The 25,773-nt window shown below is 39.9% G+C and overlaps 2 protein-coding genes across 7 annotated transcripts in view; one reads left to right on the forward strand and one right to left on the reverse strand.

Annotated features, from left to right (window-relative positions):
* The window catches only part of phactr2 (phosphatase and actin regulator 2), a 54,182-nt gene extending 51,978 nt beyond the window's left edge, over nucleotides 1–2,204 (reverse strand). For 2 of the 3 annotated variants that reach the window (XR_006099820.1, XM_042432615.1), the window contains exon 1: nucleotides 2,173–2,204. Coding sequence is in view for 1 of the 3 variants with exons in the window: in XM_042432615.1 (XP_042288549.1) it covers nucleotides 2,173–2,189 (17 nt within the window). In the remaining 2 variants the exon portion in view is untranslated. Of the gene's footprint in view, nucleotides 1–1,498; nucleotides 1,553–2,172 lie in introns of those variants that run through there. The other variant, XM_042432616.1, reaches the window with a different exon arrangement.
* On the forward strand, nucleotides 1,510–20,131 carry LOC121911291 (pleckstrin homology domain-containing family A member 1-like). Of its 4 annotated transcripts, XR_006099821.1 has the most exons (13): nucleotides 5,784–6,008; nucleotides 6,991–7,047; nucleotides 7,180–7,225; nucleotides 10,395–10,492; nucleotides 10,958–11,089; nucleotides 12,162–12,302; nucleotides 12,861–12,929; nucleotides 13,575–13,639; nucleotides 13,778–13,841; nucleotides 13,943–14,032; nucleotides 15,945–16,018; nucleotides 17,544–17,842; nucleotides 17,966–18,056. XR_006099821.1 is itself a non-coding variant. In XM_042432619.1 (12 exons), the coding sequence occupies exons 2-12, from the start codon at nucleotides 5,868–5,870 to the stop codon at nucleotides 18,329–18,331; spliced, it is 1,269 nt and encodes a 422-aa protein (XP_042288553.1). In that variant the 5' UTR covers nucleotides 1,510–1,629; nucleotides 5,778–5,867; the 3' UTR covers nucleotides 18,332–20,131. The 4 variants fall into 4 exon arrangements, 2 of the variants coding, with proteins under 2 accessions (XP_042288553.1, XP_042288552.1); XM_042432619.1 differs by lacking the exons at nucleotides 15,945–16,018; nucleotides 17,544–17,842 and adding an exon at nucleotides 1,510–1,629 and having other exon boundaries at nucleotides 5,778–6,008; nucleotides 17,966–20,131; XR_006099822.1 differs by lacking the exon at nucleotides 15,945–16,018.
* The last annotated feature ends 5,642 nt before the right edge of the window (nucleotides 20,132–25,773 follow it).

The raw sequence follows: 25,773 nt of genomic DNA on the forward strand, positions 1-25,773 counted from the left end.
ATTTGTCATGTAGCTTCACACCACACTAATGTACCATACATTTTGGCAGTTATCATCTTACTGTATATCATGCAGGCAGGAGGGTAGTACTCCTAGTACTGATTTTAATGTGGTTGCGTAGATTGTGTTAGCTGGACAAGTCGCCACAATGTGAAAAACATATAAAAAATCCATAGAAATATCTCAAAATACTACTTCTATGTGCTCAGTTTACTCATATTTGTGCTAAAATCTGGGTAATGCATATTGTTTGGTTTGTGCACCTCACATATCAGGCAAAACTTTTTTTTAACATGCTAACTTTGGCTAAAAATACTAGCATCAAGATGTCCAGGGAAACTCATCAGCACAGTCCACTACAGCTGCAATGATATGTTGATTAATTGATATTGGATAGACAGAAAATTAATTCTCTACTATTTTGATAATTGATTAATAATTCTGAGTCAGTTTTGTTTGTTGTCCGAATTCTCTGATTCCAGCTTCTCAGATGTGAATATGTTATGGTTTCTTTAGTCTTTTATAATAAGAAACTGAATATCTTTGGGTTGTAGACTGTTGGTCAGGACAAAACAAGACATTTGAGCCTACAGGGGTTTATTTCTACACCAACAGATGTTTAGTGAAGTATTACTTTAGTTGCATGAAATAGTGGCTCCTAAGTAAAAATTAATTATCTGAGAAAAACTAACTAACCATATTAATGTAAAGAACATAGTGTTTTTACAATTCATTGGCAGTGGTGGAAGAAGTACTCAGATCCTTTACTTAAGTAAAAGTGCCAATACAGCAATGTAAAAATACTCCATTACAAGTAAAAGTCCTGCATGAAAAATCCAACTTAAGTAAAAAGTACATCAGTATTAGCTCTGATACACAAATCTGTTTTCAGTTTTTGGACTTTTTCTCTAATTTTTGATTTGTGGTGAAATATTGGATAATTTGAACAGTTATTAAATGGAACCATGTGAGAAGTTTGAAGGGGAAAAAAATTGGTGGAGCTGTTAACAACTCATAGAAATCTTAAATGTGACCCGACTACACACTGCTTTATGTAAGACATCAAAAGCCAAAAAGGTTGGAAACCACTTGTTTCATCTTTCACAATGTTTTGTATTTTAAAAGCTTGTTATATTATCCATTGTGTCAAATCTTCATCTTAAAAGTAACTAAAGCTGTCAAATAAATGTAGTGGAGCAGAAAGTACAATATTGCCCTCTGAAATGTAGTGGAGTGGAAGTATAAAGTAGCATAAAATGGAAATACTCAAATAAAGTTAAGTACAGTACTTGAGTAAATATACTTGGTAATTTTCCACCACTGTTTACTGGATTCCCCCTCGTACATTAACTACCAAACTGGCAGCATCTAGCGGGTTTACGACAGACTGCACTTCCATATTGTTATTTACGTTCAGCCACTGTGGTTAGTGCTTGGTTTTTTCACCACAGCATAGAGTGATCATCTTCGCTGTAGACAATCTCAGCTCCACACTCACCGCCCGTTAGCAGAACTGGAGCTCGTGCTGGAGCAGTTGACGGTGGAGATGGGCTGAGGCGGAGAGGACGACCCAGCAACACTTGTGACCGACGGCCGCTGAGAGAAGCAGCTATTGAAGGCGAGACTCGGGTAAAAGCTGGTCCGGAATTCAATTACTTAACACTAGTAAACGTAGCTTTGTTGTTTCCGTACAGTTAAAGTCGCCAGTTAATATTTTACGACGCTGTATAAGAGGAGTCGTTAGTTAGTTAGCTTGGTTAGGTTAACGTGTATGACAAAACTTGTTTCCCAGAACGTCATTTAACGTAAAGCGTTATCGTTTTTTGTACGTTGGTGCGTTAATGGCAGTTAACGGTGATAGATTAATATGTTAGCTAGATGTTGAATCGGTTCACATGTTCATGGCGTGAAGTAGGTGCTAATGGCAAGCTAACCTGAGCCATATCTACCAGTTAACTTGAGGCCAGCGAGCCAGAGTTGCTGCTGCTAACACAAATGTTCTCAGCCTGTTGTGGGTAGTAACGACCAAACTGAAATGTATAATGATAGCTGGCTAGCTAGTTTGAGAATAAAAGTGTTATATTGACGTTATTTTGTGGAAGCTCGTCGGCTAAGTCGTTTGTTTTGGTAACTAAAGCCATAGTCAGTGTCACCAGTTAACGTTAACATTACCTAGTGGGCATCTTCATCTTGTCATGCTAAGCAGAAACAGAAACCCCACACTTCTTTAATGCTGTGTGGTAGACACAGGACCCTGCCTGAGGAGTGGTGAGGAGAGAAGGCCAAAGCCTGTCAAACCTGCTGGCCTCATGTGCTGCATTCAGAGCCAGAAATGACTCTTTTCAGCTGAACTGGAATGACCTGTCCCCACCTCTGACCTGTAGAAACCCTATTAAGCCCTTTCCTGAGTTACTCCTGGTCCATTAGCATTTGTGCCTCCATGGAGTGTGTCTCAAAGGATTTATTTCATTGTTTTTTTCATAGAGAATGGGTTCACTGTTTTTCAAGTCTCTGTCAAAACAACAGTCAGGTGCCCAAATGATCATTTTAAATAGACTTTTGTTGTCATGATCATTCCTCCTCATCATATTGGCCATTAGAAGATCCCTTCATGGGGCTCTTACATTGTAAGTGATGGGGGTCAACACGCTGTGCAAAAATGTATTTAATAGTTTATCTGGAGCTAATATGAAGCTTCAGCTGTCCAAATTAGTCAAGTAGATATCTTTCAATGTTACAGTGTTTTAATGCCTCTTTTTGTTACTATATTTCCACTGCAGCTCCACAGGGAAACATAAAGAGGGAATTTTATGCTAAAAAGACTAAATGTGGCAGGTATCCACTTGGTTGACTAACTCAGACTGCTGAAGCCTAATTTAAGCTTCAGATAAACTTTTAAATGCATTTTTGCACAAAATGACTGTGTGGACTGTGTTTGGCCACCATCACTTACATTGAAAGCACATTTAAAGGGGATCTTTTAATAGCCAGTATAAACAGAAGGAATGATTACAGATTGTTTGAAGACAGACTTGTAAAACTGTGAACTTATCCTTTAACATAAATGTGTGGCTACTACTACTGTAGTGGACAGAGGAATTAGTTTAGTGATTGTCTGTGTAGTTCATACATGGTCTGCATTGAAATAACATAAGCTTTCTGCTCTACAGTTACATTACCAGCTGTCGTGTTACTTTTGACAATATGGCAGTGCTTTGAGATCATGAAATGACAATATTGACCCTCTACTGGGGTGTCCAGCTGGCCCATACTGTTGTTTTATGGCCTGTCCTGTGTGACCAGTTGGCTGCCATGTGATGGTCGACAAAGCCTACCATGAAATGTAAAGAGTGAGTTTTCTGGTGTTTGACCTAGAAAGAAGTCAACAAATGCCGTCTTTAACCTGCTGGTCCATACTTCCTTCTGGTTTTCAATTCCAGTTTCTTCACTTCATTAAATTCATTACACAAAAAACCTGTTCTGTTAACCTCCACTTGTAAGCACAGACAGACTTAGTTTGTTTCTGCACGTATAGCCTACTGTGTCATGGAAATACTTCATGGTTTCGGATCACTGTCTGCCATGTGTGCAGGTGCATCCTTGACTTGAATTACATAGTGATAAGCCGCAAATTTTTAAATATCTATATGCTAAATTAAGGTCAAAATCTTTCTTTTTTCTTTGCTGGTAATAAGACAGTGAAGCTAAATCCGGAGCAGTAGTACATGTTGCTAAATTAGGGTAAACATATCTTTGGCATTTCTTGACTCCAATTTCCTTGTTACTTATTGGCTGACACATGCACTGGGCGATTTGTCTTGTCATAGCATCTAGAAACCAAACTGGGTTCATCCTTAATTACCAACATAATTCAGCCAGTACACTAATGGGGGAGATTGCATGGATTTGGAGGATTCAAAGACTCAGCTGCACCAACTGACAATCAGAAAACCTTCATAACGCTATGATCATGTAGGGAAATGAATAGCCTGGTTTTTCATGGTTTATCCAAGAATACGATAAAAACCAGGAGGCTGGTGTGCATATCAACACACTCAATGTTGTCTAACATGAGTGTGGGGTCCGCCTAATCTAAGGGATGTCATCATCTTTTCATGAGTTGCCCTTAGCAGGAATTTCTTTTAGAGTTTAACATTTCCACCTCAGGTTGGGATAGTATTAGAGCTGGACTGATATATCGGCTTGATCAGTATGTGCAATTGGCAGATACATTGATACAGCCGCCAATTGCAGATATCAGAAGCACCAAAGATGATGGTACAGAAATGCCAAAAATATGTCTTTGGTCATTTTTCAATCGTAAAATGTCCCAATCAGTACGTATCTCAATCACATTTCTTTAAAAAATAATAGCCTAACTTTAGAGATTTTTATTAAAGATGTTTCTCTATATTATGCTCTACCAGACCTAAAGAAATTAATTATCAGGCTATAGAGCAGCTATTTTTTCCACAGGACCATTTTTAAAACTAGACCATCAGTCTACCTGTCTTTGGATCAAAAGCATAGGAACTGTACATGGTTGCTTGTTCACTTTGTTTGGATTATGCCTTGCACTATCTCTTACATCTCATCTAGTTTGCATCACTGAAATGCACAGGCATGCATGCAGATGAACTACTGCACAGCACCTCATTTACAGGATCACTAAACTCAACAGAGACATCTCTCACAGTCACATGACAATCAGTGTTTGTTTTCGTGTTGAGATAGTCGTCTTTGACAGTGTTGCTCCTTTCTCCTGCCTGTGTGTCAAATGGGATGACTCAAGTACATGCAGGGGCTAACTGAGACGCTCTCAGCCCAGAGTCCATGCACACAACAACCGGGCCTTTTGTCCCTGCTTTGCCCCCATCAACCCACACAGTGCTCATAATGTTACGGAGAAAGAGCGTCTTTATCTTTGCTTTCCAAAGACTCATCTCACTCACATATTTTAGGCTCAGCCCAAAAAGACGGCAGCTTAAACAGGCAAATGCGACAATATGCCTACAGTAATGCTGAGCCCACCCACAAGGGTTTGACATTGAGATGTGTGCAGTCACACACGTAGGACTTAACAGATGTACTCTAATCATTTACTTTTTTTAATTTGAGCTCTAAAGTCTCAGGGATGTGTCAGATGTCTGCAGGTTAAATATTACACACTTGCTTCCGCTCAGCTCCTGAGGCTGTTTGTGTTGTTTCTTTGTGTCGAACATGGCTGAGCTCAGTGGCGTCTTTTTATTTTTTTTTTACCATGCTCAAGTGGGTGCTCAGCTGTGGAGGGAGGGGATAGAAGGGGCAGGCCAGAGGCTTGCCAAATCGGATGAGAGAGCAGTTGGGAGGAGATAGCACAGAAAGTGAGAGAGAAGAGGACTGCATGAGAAGAAGGAGAAAGAAAGAAAGAAAGAAAGAAAGAAAGAGAGCAAACCAGGGTGGGTGGAGGAGATACAAGAGAGAGTGACAGAGTGGAGTGTGTTACAGGGAAAAAAAAGAAGAGGGACACAGAGAGAAAAAGAGGGAGAGAGAGTGGGTGAGGCTGATATAAAAGGATAAAGGCGGGGTTGTGGTTTGTGTCACATGATCCCCTGGCAGGCAGTAGCATAGTGAGCTCCAGGTGGCAGAGAGACCAGAGATACAGTAGATACAGAGAGAAAGAGAAAGAGGGAGCGAGACACACTAGCGAGGCTCACCACAAAGACAACTGAAATTCCTCATTTGCTCCCTCCCTCCTCACACATCTCTCTTTCCACTCTTTTCTCTCTGTCCTGCAGGAATTTCTCGCCCGTCCCGCTTGCCCCTGCTCTTCTCCTGCTCCTCTCCACCCCTGGCCCCAGCAGGCCAGGGAATGTCCCGGCGGCGAGATGCCTTACGTGGACCGTCAGAACCGCATCTGTGGCTTCCTGGACATCGAAGAGAACGAGAGCAGCGGCAAGTTCCTGCGCCGTTACTTCATACTGGACACACAGCAGGGAAGCTTGGTGTGGTTCATGGACAACCCGCAGGTAATTACACAGGGCTGTGCTAGCTTAGCTCTTAGCTTTCTGTTTGGAATGAAAAAAATCCTCTTGGTAACTGCACAGGCTAATGTTTAATTCGTTGATGGCAAAGTGAAAATTTTACAGGCATGCCAGCTAACGTTAGTTAGTTAGTTATAAGTGTGGATAATCAGCTTCCATGCAATAGAAGGCTAACTACAGGCCAATGCTAGCTAAGCTGTCTTCATTCATTGTGAACACAAAGCTAAGTGCAGGCTAAATGTTGCCTGCACCAGACAATCCTACAAAGACGGGAGAACCTGTATTAATGTAATTCTAGTTGACAGCAATTAAAGAGCACGTATTACATGCACAGGAGTAGGTCAGGCTTCACCGTGTGTCTGAGTTTTAGTTATCAGCAGACATTTTTGTAAATCAGTTAAAATGAGGAAAGAATAGTTTGACTCCAAACCTGGGATTTGTTTTTTGTGTTCTATTTGTGGATGGGTCCATGTAGTGAGCACTGATATTTGCAGGTACTACAGTGGTCATCATTTTCTGCTCTGTGACCCTTGCTGTCAAAGTTATTACAGTGTAACTCGTCATGGTTTGTACATCATGCTGGTTTGGAGATCCTGTATTTGTAAGTGCGCTGTTAGATGAAATATTCATAAATCATGTAGTGCAGGAGAAATTTTAAATAATTCAGGCCGTCCCTTTCTTTTTATAGAATGAAAAAGCTTAAATTTTAATGATGTTAAATCTGGATCCCAGAGTTTCAGCAAGACACTGAAATTAACTATCATGGAGTGTAGCCAAAGTACACTGTACTTACTCTATAATATTGACTTGCTTTGCAGGACTTTACTTCATTCTCCCACCACATTGCATTCTGTTTTAATCCACAGCTGAAGCCCTTGCATTAATCTAATGGTTTATTTATATTTTAGGCCTCCTCTCTTTGATTATTTTGTTCTTTTTGCCTAAGTTTCTCACCATTCTCCTACAGAACCTGCCTGTTGGTACAGACTGTGTTGGCTCCCTCAAACTCACCTATATCTCTAAGGTAAGCACATATATTGGCAGTGAAGCTTATCTGACATTAACTTGATAAGATTATGTATAAATAGAATCCATTTACAGTATTTGGCTATGGTTAACTGGGAAGCTAACAACTGTAAGCTTTGTCCTCCTCTAGGTCAGCGATGCCACTAAGCTGAGGCCTAAGGCTGAATTCTGCTTTGGTAAGAACAATCTTTCTATCTGTTATTAATTTCTCAGCATTAAAAACACAAATTCTATAGTTTACTGGAGAAGCAGGACCCTAAAAAAATATAAATCTATGTAGACAGTATTTGCTGATCTCTTCTTCCTTTTTACAGTCTGGCATGATGTAGCTTATGGATCATCAGTATTAATCATATTAAACACCAACCACAATCTTTCAATAAACTTGGGTCTTGCAAAAGAATAGAACTTAAAACTTTGCTGCAGTACTTTGCAAACATCAGCAGTGATCGTGTGGTTAATCACATGTTGACCGAGCTGAGTACACTTAATTTAACCTAAGGGAAGAATGGTTGCTGTCCTTGTCTGCCCTCTAAACTTGGTCAAGCACTGCTCTACACATTTTTTCTCCTCCATTGACCAGGCGGCCTCGTTCAACAGTGTCTGTTTAGCCAACACACAAAGATGCAGGAGGCTACAACAGTTGATGGTCTGGGCTTGCAGTTATTTTGGGAATGTTTCGTCATTCATGTATTATTATCTTAATCAGTTAGATGGTTGGATTAGATGTTATTTTTTCACAACTTACATATTTGCTTCAAGGGGCTTTACAATCTGTACAGCATACAGCATCCTCTATCCTTAGACCCTCAAATCGAGTAAGGAAAAACTTCACCCAAAAAAAACTTTCAATAGGGAGAAATTGGAAGAAACCTCAGGAAGTGAGACAGAGGAAGGATCCCTCTTCCAGAACGGACAGACATCCAATAGATATTGTGTGGAAAGAATAGACCAAGATAGCAAAATTACAGCATGGAGAATCATAGATTATCTATCTATGATTCTCCATGCTGTAATTTTTTTATAAATACAGTCAGAGGCTCAGCAATGAAACATTTTCCCCATCAAACTACTTTTTGTTTTTCAGATTCTACTAAGGAGATGCGATGTATTCCAACTCATGTGTCTTTCCTATTAATCTAAAAATTAAAGGCACCCTGTGGAGTAATTATTGTAAACGTTGTATAATGTATAATGTATTTCCTTACTCGAAAAATGTTTTCCAAACCTTTTTTTAAGGTTTTAAACCTTCATTGTTTTCATCGGCTTGTGTTCTTCCTCTTCTTCGCTCACACTGGTGCATTACCAGCTTTTAAGGTACATCAACTGTCGGTACACATACTTTCTACAGTCAGCTGAAGTATGTGTCACGTCAGTCCTCAAGCTCGTGCTGGTAGAACATGAAAAACAAAGAACACAGAAACCTCATCATTGCATCATTGCTGCTGCAGAGCCACCAATAGTAACACACCTCCATAGGGTACCTTTAAGCAGGCAGGAGACTTAAGGACCTTTAGGACTTAAGAAAATGTTGATTAATTTAAATTCTCATTTCTAATTAACCCCAGAATAATACAGTAATACAGACTATTTTGTGAGAGAGAGACACGACTTGAAATGTGTACATAACGTAAGGATTACTTTAGACAGACCAGTGATTGAAATCTGACTTGCATAATTTCAATATATTCTAATAGTGAATATTTTGCAACAAAGAAACGGGTGTATCCTGATATTTGTCCTTGTTCTTTTTACCTGTATGGTTAAGACAAGAATGAAAAGTGTTGCATAAACATGAACCATCACCCGCAAGCAGGGCATAGGCAATTTATTTATGAGTAAATCTCCATTCCCTGTTATTGTTTACTAGCTCGTCTCCTCCTCCTCTACCGCTTCAATAGCAGGAAATACTAGTGTGTGACAAGAAGCTGACTACTGGGACTTTGTGTGTCAGGCTGTGTGTGCGCACCACTTGCCTTGTTGAGGTTTCGACAGGATGCCGGCATCCTAATCGGAACCTGATTCTGAGATGTATGAAGTTATTTTTAAACTGCCGTTTGTGCACCACATGTTTTGCTGATCTCTATGAATCTTGCTGCTTCCCCTCTTCTGCATCTAGAAACTTAAAAAGAAACATTCTAGATACATTAGAGAAAGGCGGTTGCACCTACAGGTGTTTTTTACAGTTAGAAGGTAGAGATTTAAATACAGTCTGTGATTGATTTATAGATATAAGTCTTTGCCTTGTGTGTTGCGGTGAGAGGCATCAATAGCAGAGCATTTGTGTACCATGTGAACTTGGTTGCTGGGCTGCATTTCTCAGAACCGCACATTGTTATATTCTGTGTAACTATGAGTCAGACCAGATACCCACACCCCCAGATTTGTCTCCCCAGTACCCTAGAGACCACTACGCTCTAACCAGTACCAAGCAGTTTACTTCTCCCAAGCAATACAGCTCAAGCATTTGAAGAATAATCTTGTTAGATAAATTCATACTGGTCATCTGGATGAGACCAGACATTTATTTACAGAGAAGTGGGGAAAAAAGAGAGAGAGAGGTCTTGCATGTGTCCAATTGCTGGACCAGATATGGACACACACATAGTGCAAGGAAGAATGATCTTCATTGTGCCACAGTTTGAGCTCCCAGTGCCTTCTACAGCTCGCCCCCGCCAGATTTACCAGTCCAGCCTTAATGTAATTTATTCCCATGGTGTAGAGAGGAAATAGATGAGACACAAGGACGGGTTGAGCTGCAGAATTGAGGGATTTATGGTGTAGAGAGAGAAAATGTGAGACTAAGTTCTTTCAGTGCCTAAATCCTGATCCATAGCTAATCAGCATTTGACCCAAAAATGTCTTTGTGATTGAAAATGGGGTATGCTTATGTTCACCTGGGTGTGAAAATATGCGAGAATATTTGGTGGTAGCCGTGGGTTGTTTTTTTTTTTCTTTCTTTCCGTCATGGTTAGAAGTGGGTAGGTGGTTGCAGTCTGAGGCAGCTGAATCTAGCTAGGTCATCGTCCACATGGAGAGAAAAAGTTTCTGGTGGTGTGTGGGAGAGTCCCTTGGCTCCGTTGTTTTTCACTCCCAGAGAAATCTGTGGCAGATGATCTGCTCTCCTGAAACTCCTTTATGTTTGATGTAACAGAAAGGCTTAAAGCCAAGTTAGTCAACACCCATTTCATAGAACATCTATGTACTATGTGCTTATGTTCATGTGATTCATGTTCAACACCGAATCATTCAGATGAGGTAGTGTTTATACAGTCTGGCTGAATATACTGTCTCTTACTTTAACTCATACTGTTGTTCCCACTGCTGTTTTTTATGATCTGTTAGTCATCAATGCGGGGATGAGGAAGTTCTTCCTGCAGGCCAATGATCAGCAGGACCTTGTGGACTGGGTCAACGCTCTCAATAAAGCCACCAAGATCACTGTAAGACAAACACACACACTAGATATGCAATCCATCCCTGATTCATGTGTACTAGACTTTTCTTTTTGGCTCCTGTTTTATTACTTGGAGAAAGTTTTATTTCTTCCTACTCTGTAGAAATGAATGAGTGTTCTAAGACAAGAAACTAGATAGGAGTGAGTCAGAGCATGACTAACAGGATGCTGTATTGTTACAATGAGTGCTGGGATAAAGGACTGTTCCATTGTTCTCCATGAAGTCTTAACCATCCAGAAAGGAAATGGATATAAAATGTGTTAAAGCTTTGTCGACTTCTGCATGTATAGAAGTGACTCTACATGCTCTATTTCAACTTGGTCTTCATGGAGGAAAATTTCCATCCTACAGCTGAATTACACAAAACATCTATTTTTGTTTCATATTCATGTGTTTAATTAACAATTGTCTTCGAGCTTCTCAAATCTGGTGTGTGTGTGTTTTCTTAAGGTGCCAAAGGTGTCTGATGGCCAGCAGAACACAGAGAACCACAAGGCTTTGCCAGATGTCGTAGGACCCAAGAAACAAGTCTCCTATAAGACTGAGATCATAGGAGGAGTCCCCATCGTCACCCAGACACAGGTAAACATGACCCAAATATGTACTTCACAATATGTATGCATGCATGTACATATGCACACTGCTATTTCTACAGATGAGGTTTAAAAATGTATTACATCAAAGATATTGACACTAACAGGGAAGCATGAGCGACAAACTGCTGTTAACCATAAGTTACTGAAAGTATATATGCAAAACATTACATACCGATATAAAGTAATAACTCAGTCTTTAACGAAAGTAAAAGAATTGAAAGATTGGTCTATAGACAGAAAAAGATTTGCCGAATATTTAGACAACCAACTAATCATTTAACAAGTCATTTATTAAGCAAAATGCCCTAAATTCACTGGTTCCAGGTTCTCAAATGTGATGATTTGCTGCTTTTCCCTGTTTTTATAGAATTGTAAACTGAATATTTTTGGGTTTTTTTATTGTTGTTCGGGCAAAAGCAATTCCAAGGAAAGAAAAGGAAATCACCATTGGCTCTGAGTAATTGTGACGGATATTCTACAATATTTTCTGACATTTAAATAACTAAATGTTAAATGTACAACAACTTGCCCCCGCCAGATTCATTATCATTAATTGATAATGAAAATTCCAGCCCTAGAAACTATTAATGTAAGCTGTATGTGTTCACGTCAAGTGTTAGTAATTGATGTGTTTTTTATTAATAGTAATAAATATATATATGATGGAAAATTACCATACCTTTTACTCCAAATTCTGTTAAAAATGGATTGTGACTGATTTGTTTTGTTGTCATCAACAGGGTACAAAATTAACTTTTTTGTCCACCAGCCAAATGGCTGGTGAACATTCAAATTTTGCCACTCAGTAGTTTACCATTCTTTTTTTTTTTTTTTTAGCTTGTGAATGAAGCAAATCTACCAGCCACTTGCATGTTTTACCAGCGTGTGGCTGGAGCTAATTTTGTGCCCTGGTCGTAAATAGCTTGTTAGCTGTAGAATCCACAACATAAATTAGCCCTGGGAATGTAAAATATGTGGGTTTTTTTTTTTTTTTTTTTTTTTAAATGTTGTTGGATCTTGTATTTATTATATTTCTGATGGTGTCCTTCACCCTCCAGCGTGAAGGGGGTGACGGTGCAGACAGAGCAGAGCGTGAGGCCATGCATCGCTCCCACAGCCAGCTGCCGTACTTCTTGGGCAGGCCGTCTCAGGAACACACTGTCATCAAGTCGGGCTACTGCGTCAAGCAAGGAGCTGTGGTGAGTCCCTGCCACTCTCTTGGCTCTGTTTTGGGTTGATTTGGCTTCACTTTGCCTTCAGGTATCTTTCAGAGAAGTTCTTCAGTACAATCTGAAGCAATTTGGACTTTTTAAAGCATCTTTAAAATCAGGCATGTTGTAGTTGCCGGCATCACTGGCTGCACACAATGCAACATCCCACTTTTCTGAATAATCCAGTGCCTTTAATAAGCTTCACCATGTACATGCAATACAATATATGATGAATGGCATAATGACAAAGTGACATACACAAAAACAAATAGCAGCTTAATGTGGGAGGAAATGTAATATGAGACGTTGAGATTGCAGTTTGATAATAGTAAAGAATTTGGTTGCCTAAAGAAATGCAACTCATGCATACAATTCTGCACTTTATAAATACCCAAGGATAATAGACTACCCATTCTATATATAGACACTGCAAAACGTGTTGGAAATTTAGCTTTTGTTATTGCAGAAAACTGGCACCTATACAGATCTTGTTTTGCCAGAAAATTATTCCAAAGGTCTGAACATCTCTTTCCCTTTTTTCCCCAGATGAGGAACTGGAAAAGGCGCTACTTCCTTCTGGAGGAAAACTCAATGAGTTACTTCAAGTCAGATTTGGTAATTAACTTTGATCAAGTTATGTGATGCCTTTAAGGAATGTTTTTTATTGATGTTACATGTGGATTGCATTCACCCCCACAGTCTGAGGCAGACTAACAGCAAACACACACGGTCCTGAGTTCTGACATGTTTTATCCGCAGTCTGTGGAATTCATTGCCCTCACTTCACATGTCCTATCATGCCTCGTTCCCCCCCTGGCCTTCCTTACTTATACATACACACACACACACACACATACACACACACACACACACACACACACACACACACACACACACACACACACACACACACACACACACAGAGACAGACAGTCCTCAAGATAACACTGCACGTCCCATACCCTGTCCTTGTCAGGGTCTGCCCTTATTTGACAGCTTTATCTGTTTATTTGGCTATCAACAGGCCCCAAGGACACAGACTCTCTGTCTACTGTATCAAATAGCCAGGTCAAGAAAGTTACAAACACCAGGGATCTTCTTTCCCTATGAAACAGAAGACAAAGTCAGCAAGGCAGCTGCATTATCAGCCAACATATTCATGTGTAATATACATGCAAATAGAAACACTTATCCTGTGTATTTCAGTTGTTAAATTGTGTCCTCTTTAAGCATTATGAACGGTTATTTTCTTATCTTTAGGAGAAAGAGCCACTGAGAATGATCCCACTGAAGGAAGTTCACAAAGTCCAGGAGTGCAAACAGAGGTATTTAACAAGTCCCAGCATCTTCCCAATGTGTAAAAAATGTCTTTTGTCCAAGAGGATCGCATTTACTTTTTCTGATATAGATAAAGATATTGATAAGGTGATTATGATCTCACTTGTTCTCCACTTTTTTTGTAGTGACATTATGATGAGAGATAATCTGTTTGAAGTCGTCACCACATCAAGGACATTTTACATACAGGTATGATGTTTTCTACAGTAAAAGGAATGTACAGTAGATTGTCATCCACACGCTCCACATTCCTCCCTCTTTGTTTCTCACTCCTTTTCTGTCTCCACCAGGCGGACAGTCCAGAGGAGATGCACAGCTGGATCAAGGCTGTCTCAGGGGCCATTGTGGCCCAGCGGGGGCCGGGGAGGTCTGCTGCTACAGTATGTATCAAACACTACAGTACAACACAGTGCCAGAATTAATTCAAGTCATGATAATTAGACTTTAGTCTGACTACAAACACAAATCTAGACCTCAAATGTACCTAAGGAAAAAAGAAATGACTTCAGACTTGACTCAGTCTGGCATGTGTGTAACATGAGACTTAGTGACCTGTGGTGGTGTGATGACTCATGTGAAAACTTTTGAAGACTTATTTGCATTGTTATGTTGTTTGTGTACTATGTCTTTCTTTCACAAGAGCTCATACAGTAGTAGAAACCACAGTAGTCTGGCTACAGTGTGTTTCAGATGAACGTTCCCTATGACTACCTTATTATTGTATTTTAACACTATTATGCTGCCCTGGCTGTGGTTAAACAGTCTGTATATTGAGGACGCTACATTCTGCTCTGTGTGGCCTACACCAGAGGTTCCCAAACCCTGAACATTTGTCACAGACCACAAGGAGACAATATGATTTTGTGAAAAAAAGCTGAATAATTATATAACTTCAAGCTATTATTGTATCTAGTATAGTGTATATATAAACCATATACTGATCTTTGACTAAAGTAGGTCATCATAATGAGGTAGCCAGTCCATCATCACCTCCTTTCAGCACTTCATGAACTCTGTGTGAGGTCACTACAGGTGTGTTGCTGAGAGGCATATCTCATTTTTTTTTATTCAGTAAGTAACAATAATGAAATACAGATGAAGTAAAGTTCAGTTTTTATGCTTCCTGTTGTCTCTGTGTCTCTCCCCCTTTCTGTCATTTTTAACTTGTATCAAGACTTCATTGTATGTGTTGGGAGGATAAATTTAAAGGAGATCATGTTTGAATCAGAACTTACATGATGTGTGAACAGGCATGTGAACCCACAAACAGACTAATAGAGGATCTTATGTCGTAATGTTATCCTGCAGTGGACGCACTGATGGGATGTGTAACTATGCTCCCAAAAAAGGTTGGGAACCCCTGGATAACAGCTCCTCATAAATCATAACATATCATATAGTTAAATGATAAATCTCACTATATTATTTTACACCTAAAATTGATACTTTTGCTTTATGTACATTATATTTCAACTACCAGAGATTGTAGTTTGTACTCTGACAGATATCCAAGTGGACATAAACTGAGCATGAATTGATCTTACGTGTACCTGATTTGCATTTCTTTACAGGAACTTGAGACTTCTTTGACTTTCGTGACCACATGACTTTTTACTACTTAGTAGAGGGAGTGAGGATCATGAAGCCCTCACTCTGCTCTACTTATAAGTAGAGAAAGAGGGGAGGGGTTTTCTGCATGCTCTGTCTCTACCTTTATTTCCTAGAATTTTCTTCTGTGTTTCTACACTTGCATCTCAAATGGTTTGTGGTGCTTTTGTAAATAAAGGCGTGAACATTGTGGCACGGCTCATTGCCACTAACTTTTATCCAGTGAGATGTGAGTAAGAATCATTTAACCAGTTCTTTCAACAGTATACATATATACATACATTTTATATATATGTATATATATATACATATATATACATATATACACATAATACATACATTATACATAGGTAGGGACAGTGAGAATAAACTAGCTCTTACCTATTTACTGCAGAGAAGTGTGTCCTCTGCTGCAGTCGGTCATTTCTGGTTAGACTGGAATCATTCTCAGCACCTGTGCGCTGCCTGTTTCTCTACAGTTCCCTCTTTCTTGCCTTCTGTGTATTTCTCTCTCTCTCTCTCTCTCGCTTGTTTTTTTTTTTCTCTCCTCCTTTTTCCTCTCCTGTGCCTCTTCTTTCAGTCTTTTCCTTTTCTTTCTGTCTGTCACATTCTCTCCTTCTCCTCCTCTCCCTGTGGGCAGATGGCCCATCTGCTCTAATCCTGCTTTGCACTGTGTTGTTGCAGATGCGGCAGGCCAGACGGCTGTCGAACCCCTGTATACAGAGGTATACGTCCCGAATCGGGGAGTGCAGCAGCACGTATGTCAGCTCGTCTAAATCCCCCCTTTTTAAACTATAAGTTCCACCTTTTTTTAATACTGTTTTTCCACTCACTGGCTGGCCCTTTGTGGTTGTAAACAATATGAGAGCAGATCAGATCTGACGGCACATCTGATGCTCCTTTTTCTAAAAACCAACCACACCCTAAGTATGGCTGTGATAACCCAACAAGCACTCCTCCCTTCACGTCCTCGCTGCCTCTCTCATCCACTTCACTTCCTCTTTAGCTTTTCTTTTCGTTTTCCACCTCAGCTCAGGTCAAAGTTTAGGTTCATTGCATTCAGATAGTTACCAGCTAAACGGATAAAAAAAAAAAAAAAATCTTGTTTCAGGAATTTTAAGACTCAAGGTGTGTTTGATTTAGCTTCTCTTGCATGTGATGACTGTTGCCACAAGCATGGCAACTGAAATCAAGCACACCCCAAGTCAAATGCTATAAATAGATTTCTGTTATATTTGTGTCCAGGTGTAGAATGACTCTAAACAGCTGGAATATGACCATGTAACCATTGGAAAGACCTGCAGTCACTGCCTCCCTCCCTCCTCCCTCCCTTTTTAGCTTCACTTGCATAGCTTTTACCTGTCCTCACCATTATTGTTGATGCTTTCATATAAAAGTATTGACATATTGAGTACATGCACAACCCATGCACAAACACACACTCACTGCATGCACTGCCTGACCAGCTCAGCTATGAATACCTTGAAGCCTGTTTCTATCTCTGTCTGTATTACTGGGTACATGTGTCTTTCACACCTTGTGTGTTTCTCTTCCCTTCATGCCCTGTTATCTCTGCAGCCTGCTGCAGCTGTGTACCTGTCTTAGATGTGTGACATCCTGCTTGTCTCTCCTACTCCCTCCTGTTCGCTGCCTGTATGTTTTTTTTTCTCTCTATCTCATACATATGATGATAAGACACTTGTTTCCATGTTGACTTCCTTTCTCTTTGTGTGCTAATTGTTAAAGCATTTTAACATCTTTGAAATTCAGAGACACCAACGCTGAATCCACATGTCCACAGTCTCAAAGTATGGTTTTTACATTTACATGCTACTTGTCAATATTTAGGTTTGTAAGAATCCTTAAAGCATACAAAAGACTAATGGGACATGTCTGTGTGATGTAATATCAACAATTTCTTGTGAGCCTGATTTTGGACCTTTGGATCACTCATAAAGCATCTCTCTATACGTGTTTGACTCTCCCTGGGACTTTTAGGAAACTGATTCTTAACTCATGCAATGCTTAAGTGATACTTTGTGGGTTTACTGGTCAGAAGTTTCACAAGCTGCAGATTCACATGGTGTCACTTTATCACTGTGTGGGAGAGGAAACCAATTTGTCAAAACACGGGACCTTAAAGTTGACAGATATTTGTATTGGAGTCTCATGATGCTTTATAGCTGTGATGTTTGTCTTAACTGCTCAGTGGCTACCACTTTTTTGCTTTCACTATCTCTGCTGCATTTTTCTTTCTTCCCATGCATCTGTTCTGTGTTTCAGAGATTGAAATCTGACAGTGAAAAGCTGTTGAATAATGAACAACAATCAACCACTGCTTCCTAAGGCACTCTGCTCTTCCACTGCAACCTGTTGAGACTACCAAAACTAAAACCTGCTGACACTACTACCACTACTCCCACTACCTCTTCTGCTACTACTTCTACTACTGCTACTACTACTACTACTGCTACTACCACCATCTCCACACTCTATCAATGCTACATTCTTCAGCACCTACAACCTTCAGTACCAACTCTGCTAAAGCTGCATCAGGCCCCACATGCTGGTGCTAATTCCAAGTCTGTAATTCACTCTCACTCCTCCCAAATAAACTATAAAACAAGTTCAATTTTCCTTCTAATGCCTCAACTCTACTTTCTCATCCTTGCTTTTTCTGTGTCCTCCTGCTGTTTCTGCTGCAGGAACACGGCGGGCGTTCCACATTCTACCGCAGCCCCACGGGTCCCCCAGTCCCTCGCTCGCCCATATCTGCCATGCCACCATGCTACCCAGAGTGGGGGGCTGCTGTCACGTGCGGCACACGCTCGCAGCTTGGCATGGGACAGCGAGCACTTCATGAGCCTGCTGCCCCGGCCCAGTCACAGCCACACGCCAGCACGCCTGTCCCTGCAGGAGACGCGCCTGGCAAAGTGACCTGCGACCCACCTGTGACCACCATCATTGACTCAGAGGAGTCGCCGTGGCGACGGCGGAGCAGCTTTGAGCCTCACATGCCTGAACCGCCCCTGGATCTGGATGACGCTGACCTGCCAGTGAGCGAGGTCTGAGCCGTTGGACTGGATGTTAAAACTTGCTAATCTTGATGGATGTTGGCAGAGATTGCAACGATAAAGAGGAAACGATGTGCAACAGATGTTAAAAAAAAAAAAAAAAAAAAAAAAAAAAAGAGCAGGCATTGCCAAAGCTGTTGGCGGATGACAAGTGCACAACATCACAAACTCAAGTTTTGAGCTCCTCCGTCAATGTGCAGGAGAAAACAGTTGGGTCACCACTGAACTGCACTCGTGTGCCAAAATGACCCAGTCTTCACCCATCCCCCCTCCGCCTGTCTGCTCTCGCATTTACAGCGCTGTATTTATTTACTAAGAGTTGATGTTGACAAACAAAAATACAAATTTTAGTTTCTTTCTGTTGATTGGAAATCAATGAGAGCTTTATTTCAAAACTGTACAGGCACAATGATGTGTTAAGTGTGGAAGGAGGATTTTCTAAACCACTTTGTGCCAAGTAAACAAGGGAGCTTTTAAGGGTGCAAGATATTTCCTCATGTCTGAAAAGAGTGCTCAAATTGAGGACCGGCTTTTCATCACATCTCTAATCTACTAATTTAAACAGTGTGGTCTGTTCATACACTCATTATTGTAACACTGGATTTGTATACTATTGTTGGCCAGAGTTAGTGATATGGGCTCAAGCCTGGTCTGAGATCAAATCCTCACTCCAGTGCAAATTATTATTCAAAGATCATGGACTGATTTTAGGACTAGATGCAAAAAAACCCCATACAAATATTTGTGTATTTGTGACCCAGTGTGTGTATAATAATACAAGACCAAATGTAATTCAGCCACATTTAATCATAGTTTTTTAACTGTTACCAAGACTTTTAGTTACATGTCTTTTGAGGAAGGGTAAAGGAGACTTCAGTCATACGAAGGTGTCCTTGTTGAGTTTGTTAGTTGACTGTCATTGACTACAAACAAAAGAAGGATGCACATGCTTCTACATTGATTAGTTTTTACTGTTAATCCACTTCTGGTAGTAAAGTGAGAGTACTGTGCAGGAGCGCAAAAGAAAAACAACATTTTGAAAGCCATCACAGTACACGCATCACTTCACAACCTGAATCAGCCTCTTTGCCAACTACATTTCAGCGTACCAGACTTTGTGGACTCCTGTGACACTGGACAATGTGGGAAACTACATAAACAAACACCAGATGTACGCTTGTGTGCTTTTTGTAATTCATATTAATAAAAACTTCAACATTGGGGCTGGGTAGGTTATTATAGATCAGCTCCGTGCTCTGACAGGCAGGGTAATAACAGGTTCACATGAGGTAGCTAAACCTGCAGTCCTTTGTTTGAAGATGATTATACTGTATGAACACCATGAAAACGTTTTGAATCATGTTTTAACAGAAACAAAATTCAAGCTCAGACATTTCCGTTGCATGTTAACATTTTAAAGATTCCTCACATTTTGTTTATCTACAGGACAGCCGCTGTGTGTGTTGTGTGTGTGTGTGTGTGTGTGTGTGTGTGTGCAGAATAGAGCTGTGTGCAGCAGATTTATTTTTTATATGCTTCTAGATGTTTCCTAATATTATTCCTTCTACCTGTGTTGCCAAGGTTTAATCCATTAGCAGGCAGTCGCCTCATGGTTGTATTTAAAATGTCCCACTGTAGTCCTGCTAAACAGTATACACTAATCTTGTTTTTTTTTTAAATGCCTGATTCATTTCAGCCCAACAAAGCCAAGCTATTTTATCCCGTTTCAGTCTGGTGTAATTGGTTTGAATTGTCTCTATTTATTATGTGGATGAAATAAACACAATGAAAATGTGATCAGGATTCCTGGATTTAGTACTATGCTTATCCATTTCATGTGGGGACAATCAGTCGGTGGAGGTAAAAAAAAGCTTTTCAAAGTCTTAAAAGAAAGAAATTCAACATTGGTAGTATTCACTGCTCCAAGTGATTCTTCAGTGTAGCTGCTGGCCTCTAAGCAAGGCTCCTTCTGCCCTCTTGTGGTGAGAGAAAAATCTTCATTCTGCTTGGCTTCTGTTTATAAGCCACAGTGCTCTACAAGTCATGAGTTATGTATTTATCAATGATGGGATGATTTAGTCATCAGAATGGACACAAATTCCAGCGGTACAAAACGCCATACATGAAGGACCTCAGAGTAAATAATCAGATCAGAAAATATAAGAAAACAACAGCACACAGAAGACTTAACATCACTGACCAGGAGAAGAATTTGCTTCACTGTAAGCAAAAAAAATCCACCAAACCTTTAAAATAAGTGTTTCTGCCTCATTCATTTCTCTTTATTGTATATATTTTTCCACCAAATACATTAAAATGTGATCTGCAAATTTCTACACTTTTTAAAATTATAATTACATGAATTAAGACCAGGGTGCAATGGAATGATTGATCAGTGTCACAATATTAAAGAGAATATTTTTTGTTATTAATCTACAGTGTATTATGGTCTATTATGTATGCAAAACAATACATTGTGATGTGTTCCAGGATGATGCATTATGCAACAAAAGTTTTCTCACGTAAAAAAAAAGTGTTTGTTTCAATCGTTTTTAATTACAGTTTGCTTGAAATTAGGAATTAGTATAATAGAATTTTGTAAAATTATAGCACAATATGATCATGTCATCATAATATGATTCATAGTTGAAATAAGCCCAGCACTAATTAAGAGTTGACCTTGCTCTCTGTGTTTAAAATTATTTATGACCAGTGTAAGAAGCAATGTCAATAAAAATCACTTACACATTTCAACAAGACCAGGTCAAACCTAGTATATGGCTGTACCATACCATGTATGAAACACTAGAGGGCTTTTAAAGACCCAGTGAAAAACATTTTTGAGTATTTTTATATCAAAATCTTTGTCTTTCCTCTTCCTGTAAAACGGTTTCAAATGGTAAATCTTAGATTGGATCAGCCGGAGGGACGAACTCTCGTGAGTGCAGTTAGGGTCAGGTAAAGGTTAAAGTTAGTGTACAAATCTTGTGAGAGTTTCACACATCATCCCTCAGCCCCATCCAATCTAGCAACAACAGTTTCAAATGTTAGATGATTCATCTTGAACTCAGGGGCATTTCCCAAAAATTCATCCAATTAAATGTGACTTTGGTTGACTAGCTAACCGCACCCATCGTATAAAACCACACTTGAAGGCTTGTGGGTTGTAGTAGCTAAGAGAGCAACATGGACAGAGATGGGAAGAGATGTGCATTTGGACATCAGTGGGCAAAAACTTTCCAAAACAATGTGGTTGAGGTTTAACTCGTTCATCTCTCCCTCATCCTCCTGATCTAACAACAGATGTGGGTGTTTGTGGAGCCAACAATCCTCTGTAGCTCTGTTTCTCTCTGCAGCTGCATATTGCACTTAACTTGCTAAGCCCCACCCAATTTTAGTAGTCCAATCAAATACGAAGGATTTGATTAAAAGACCAGTATGTAGTATTAGTGGCATCTAGCGGTGAGGTTGCAGAATGCAACCAACTGAATACCTCTCACCCTCCCCTTCCAGGTGTGTAGGAGAACCTACAGTGGTTGTGAAACTGGCAAAAAACGTGAAAGGCTCTCCCTAGAGCCAGTGTTTGGTTTGTCCTTTCTGGGCTACTGTAGAAACATGGCAGTGAAACATGGCAGTGAAACATGGCGGACTCCGTGGAAGAGGACCTGCTCCCCATGTAGATATAAAGGGTTCGTTCTAAGGTAACGCAAACAAAATAATTCTTATATTCAGGTGATTATACACTATTTAAAACATACTTATGAATATTATATTCCATTTCTGCCAAATCCGTTCTGCTAGATGCCACTAAATTCTACACGCTGCACCTTTAAATCCCTCTTGTAACTGTACGCTGCTCAAATATTCTCTTTCACTGGGAAATCCGTCACAGTACAGAAGTTAAAGACGCTCTAACTTCCATTTCACTGGCAGTGCATCCAAAATCGCATACTATGCACTATATACCCAATATGTGTACTATCGTTCAACATACTTCTGTGTAAGTAAACAGTAGTATGTATCTTTTCAGATGCACTGAGCTGTAATTATCATGTCACTTCTTGAGAGCCTCCTTGCTGGTTGGAGATGCGTAAACATGGTAACCCATGCCAACCATAAAGGCTTAACTAATTTGAAAGATATATTACGCCTAGCAAAGTGAAACCTTACACTTACACTTAATTTGAAGCGTTATTGACATTATGCCAGAGCTGCCTAAGTCGCTGTCTGCCATTGTCTGTTATGTTGTTGTCGTCACTACTGCATTGCATTGTGGGATATATATGCCGACGCAGTGCATACTGTAACATTTCCCTGTAAATAGTATGCAATATCACGTACTATTGGTTTCATACTAAGGTTTCAGACATACTAAAAAATCTCACATACTATTTTATTGTACTAAATAGCATGTTAGTATGGAATTTTGCAAGTAGGTTTATCTGCGGACTCGCAGTATCTACACGACACACCCACTTGGTTACTGTGTGTTCAGACTATCGGCGACAAAGCAACAGGCTACAAGTCATTTTCAATGGAAGCTGGCAACATGAAGCTACAATCTGACACCCGACACTTGTATGATGCATCTGATGCGCTACAAATCAAAGTTGAGCTGGCCTCAACTTTTTTCAGTGCTGCAATAACATGGTGACGCGGTTGTGTAGCATGCCGTTATGGTGACAACATCAGGGGGGTGTCTTGTGTAGTGAAGTGGGTGTGTCATGTTATAAAGTGGGTGTGCCATGTAAGCCAGCAAGAATGCAGATAGACCCATCCCATTCAGCTGACCAATGGTGTAACTTCATCACTCAGCTGCTCAGTCAGTCAGTCACGGACATCTGCTGTTGAGGTCCAGCCATAAATAGCCTACGTACCTATCAAAAGGAAAAAAATCTATTTTTCTCTGAAGCAGTACTCAGATCAGATTTAAGTAGCAATACCAGTGTGAAAAATGCTCCATTTGAATTTGTTACTGTTATACTACTTTTTGCTACGTTTTTTATGGTACCCCCAGAAACAAGATGGATGATACATCTCAAGAGATATAATTAATTTTCTTTCACTGTTAGAAGTAAAAGCCCTGCACAGCAAAATGTACTGATCCTATCAAAGGTAAAAATACTCACAATGCAAAAAAAAAAGGTCCCATTTCATTTTTCTGTTGTAATTGGTTGAGGTGGATCTAATTTAAACTATTTTATAGGGCAGTTTATTTTAATTTTTAAAAGAGCACCACATTTTTAGAAGCTGATTATATGTTATGTAGATAAAATCTTAATCTGCAAAGTAAATACAGACTAAGGCTGTCAAATAAATGTAGCGGAATAAAAAATATGTCATAATATTTCCCCATGAATTATAATGGAGTAGAGCATGCATTTCCTCTTAAATACTGGTGATTTAGTCATTTATAAACAGTTTTCTGTCATCAGTACATAATGAGGTGCTCGCTACAAATGGAGCCTCTGGTGTGGATGGACTTACTGTGTGAGGTCATGCAGCAACACTAAATATGTAAAGCCTCTCTAATCAGTCAGATAACTAGCTATGACATATTCTGGGCTTCAGTCCTTGTATACACAGTGTATTGTGTCAACTGCACTACAGAGTTGATAAGGATGTGAGGTGTCAGGTGGTTCACAGAAAGAGGCAAAAACAACATCTGTAGCTGGCTGCTGTGTTGAGATACAAGTCTTTGAATACACAGTACGCTGAGCAGTTCTTCCGTCTTCACATACAGTAGTGACTGGCCTCAACCGGAGGGTGAGGACTTTGGTGTGGCTTCAAGCGTAGAAATTAAAGTCCTAGTTGGACTCCCCGTGGCCTTACTCACAGCCAAGACATCACTGCAGACTGGAGTGGAGAGACCACACAGACTTCAGTGGCGTCCATCCTTTTGGGCTCAATGGCCTCGGTTTGAGAAAGGGTGTTCCTTATAGATGAGGTTGTTTTCATCTGTGTATTTTCCCACCGCCCACTGCTTCCTTCTCCTCTGCGAGTATTGCCACATAATGTGTCCGATGCTGCTTTAAGGTCTTACTTCCGTTGTATCTCCTAATGAGTTTCATTCAAATCAGTCAACAGTGTGTGTGACATTTTCCTCAAAACAAATACTGTGAATTATTGCTTATAAGTCTACCCTGTACATTCTCTCTGTTTCCTGTGTACAAGGTAGTCCAGTTGTTGAGGACAAAATCCCCTTAATGCCCCTCTTTAATTGCCTTTTGGATAAAGAGGCTTGTGTTACCTTGAGTCTTGCACACCACAGGGTGCCTCGTCCCTCAAGTCCCCCCATCCCCAAACTGAAGCTCCAAGAAGTGCTCCCCTGCATCCAGCCACTACATTTAACCCAAGAGCCATTAAAACAACTATGTGCCCATAATCAATCATCATTGTGTTGAGGCGTTTTATGACACTGATTCATTGCCATGGTCTTTACTGGACTCTTTTACAGCTCACCACAGACATCTTAACCTTAAAAGAGATGTGTTGTTCGCCAGCACGGTCAAACTTGGCCCCTTAATGTTAGAATTGTAGGTAATCTCAGCAAATAATCAGTTTTTAAGATTATTTCACAGCAGTTCTTAAGAAAATGAGTTTCTGTTTGACTGATTTGCAGTTATATTTGTGAAGTCATTATTTAGTTATCTGAATATCCCCATTAGATGCTGTTTTTTTACCCTTGTTTTTTTTAACCAATGGAAGCGGGATAAGATCATTATAAATGGATGGATGATGTTCTTGTGCAATTTTCCAATTAGAGCAAATTTAGCTGTTTTATAAAAGGCGACGAGAAAACGCTACATTAACATCCAGAAATCCCATAATCCACCCAACATTTTTTCCACCACTAATTACCCACATAAAGCGTGTGTTGATACCAGGAGTAATTCATAAAGGGAGTAGTAAAAAAACACACGCAGGAAATAGGCCTGCAGGATGTGTGCAGCATATAAAACATCTGGGCTGCATGGCTCCCTCTGTCATTGTTTTTCTATTTTATTTGTTTGTAAATATTTACAGCAGGGTAATATATGAGCAAACATGGAACAACTTAAATGTCCTTGAGTCTTCATTTTATATGTGAGGAGCAGTTAGATGATCTTGACCTTCCTGACCTCCTCAACCCCCCCTGGATGGAAGCAACAGAAAGGAGGATTTCCAAGCAGAGATCAATAAAAGATCCCATTATTAGTTAACGCAACTTTTTCTGGAATACTGTTACTTAAAAAAAACAAACGATGAAAGCATTGTGGCACTGCTCTTCAAAAAAAAAAAAAAAAATTCTGAATCCCTTCCCGTTTACGCTGATTTTCTTCTCTTTCTTATTGTTTCTATTTCACGCTTCTGGAAACACATGAATAACTCAGCTCTTCCGTTCAATACGTCATGTAAACGCACCAATCACCAGGCTTGTTGTGATTATCTAGAAAGTG

This window comes from Thunnus maccoyii, chromosome 14 (genome assembly GCF_910596095.1).
Source record: "Thunnus maccoyii chromosome 14, fThuMac1.1, whole genome shotgun sequence".
NCBI lineage: Eukaryota > Metazoa > Chordata > Actinopteri > Scombriformes > Scombridae > Thunnus > Thunnus maccoyii.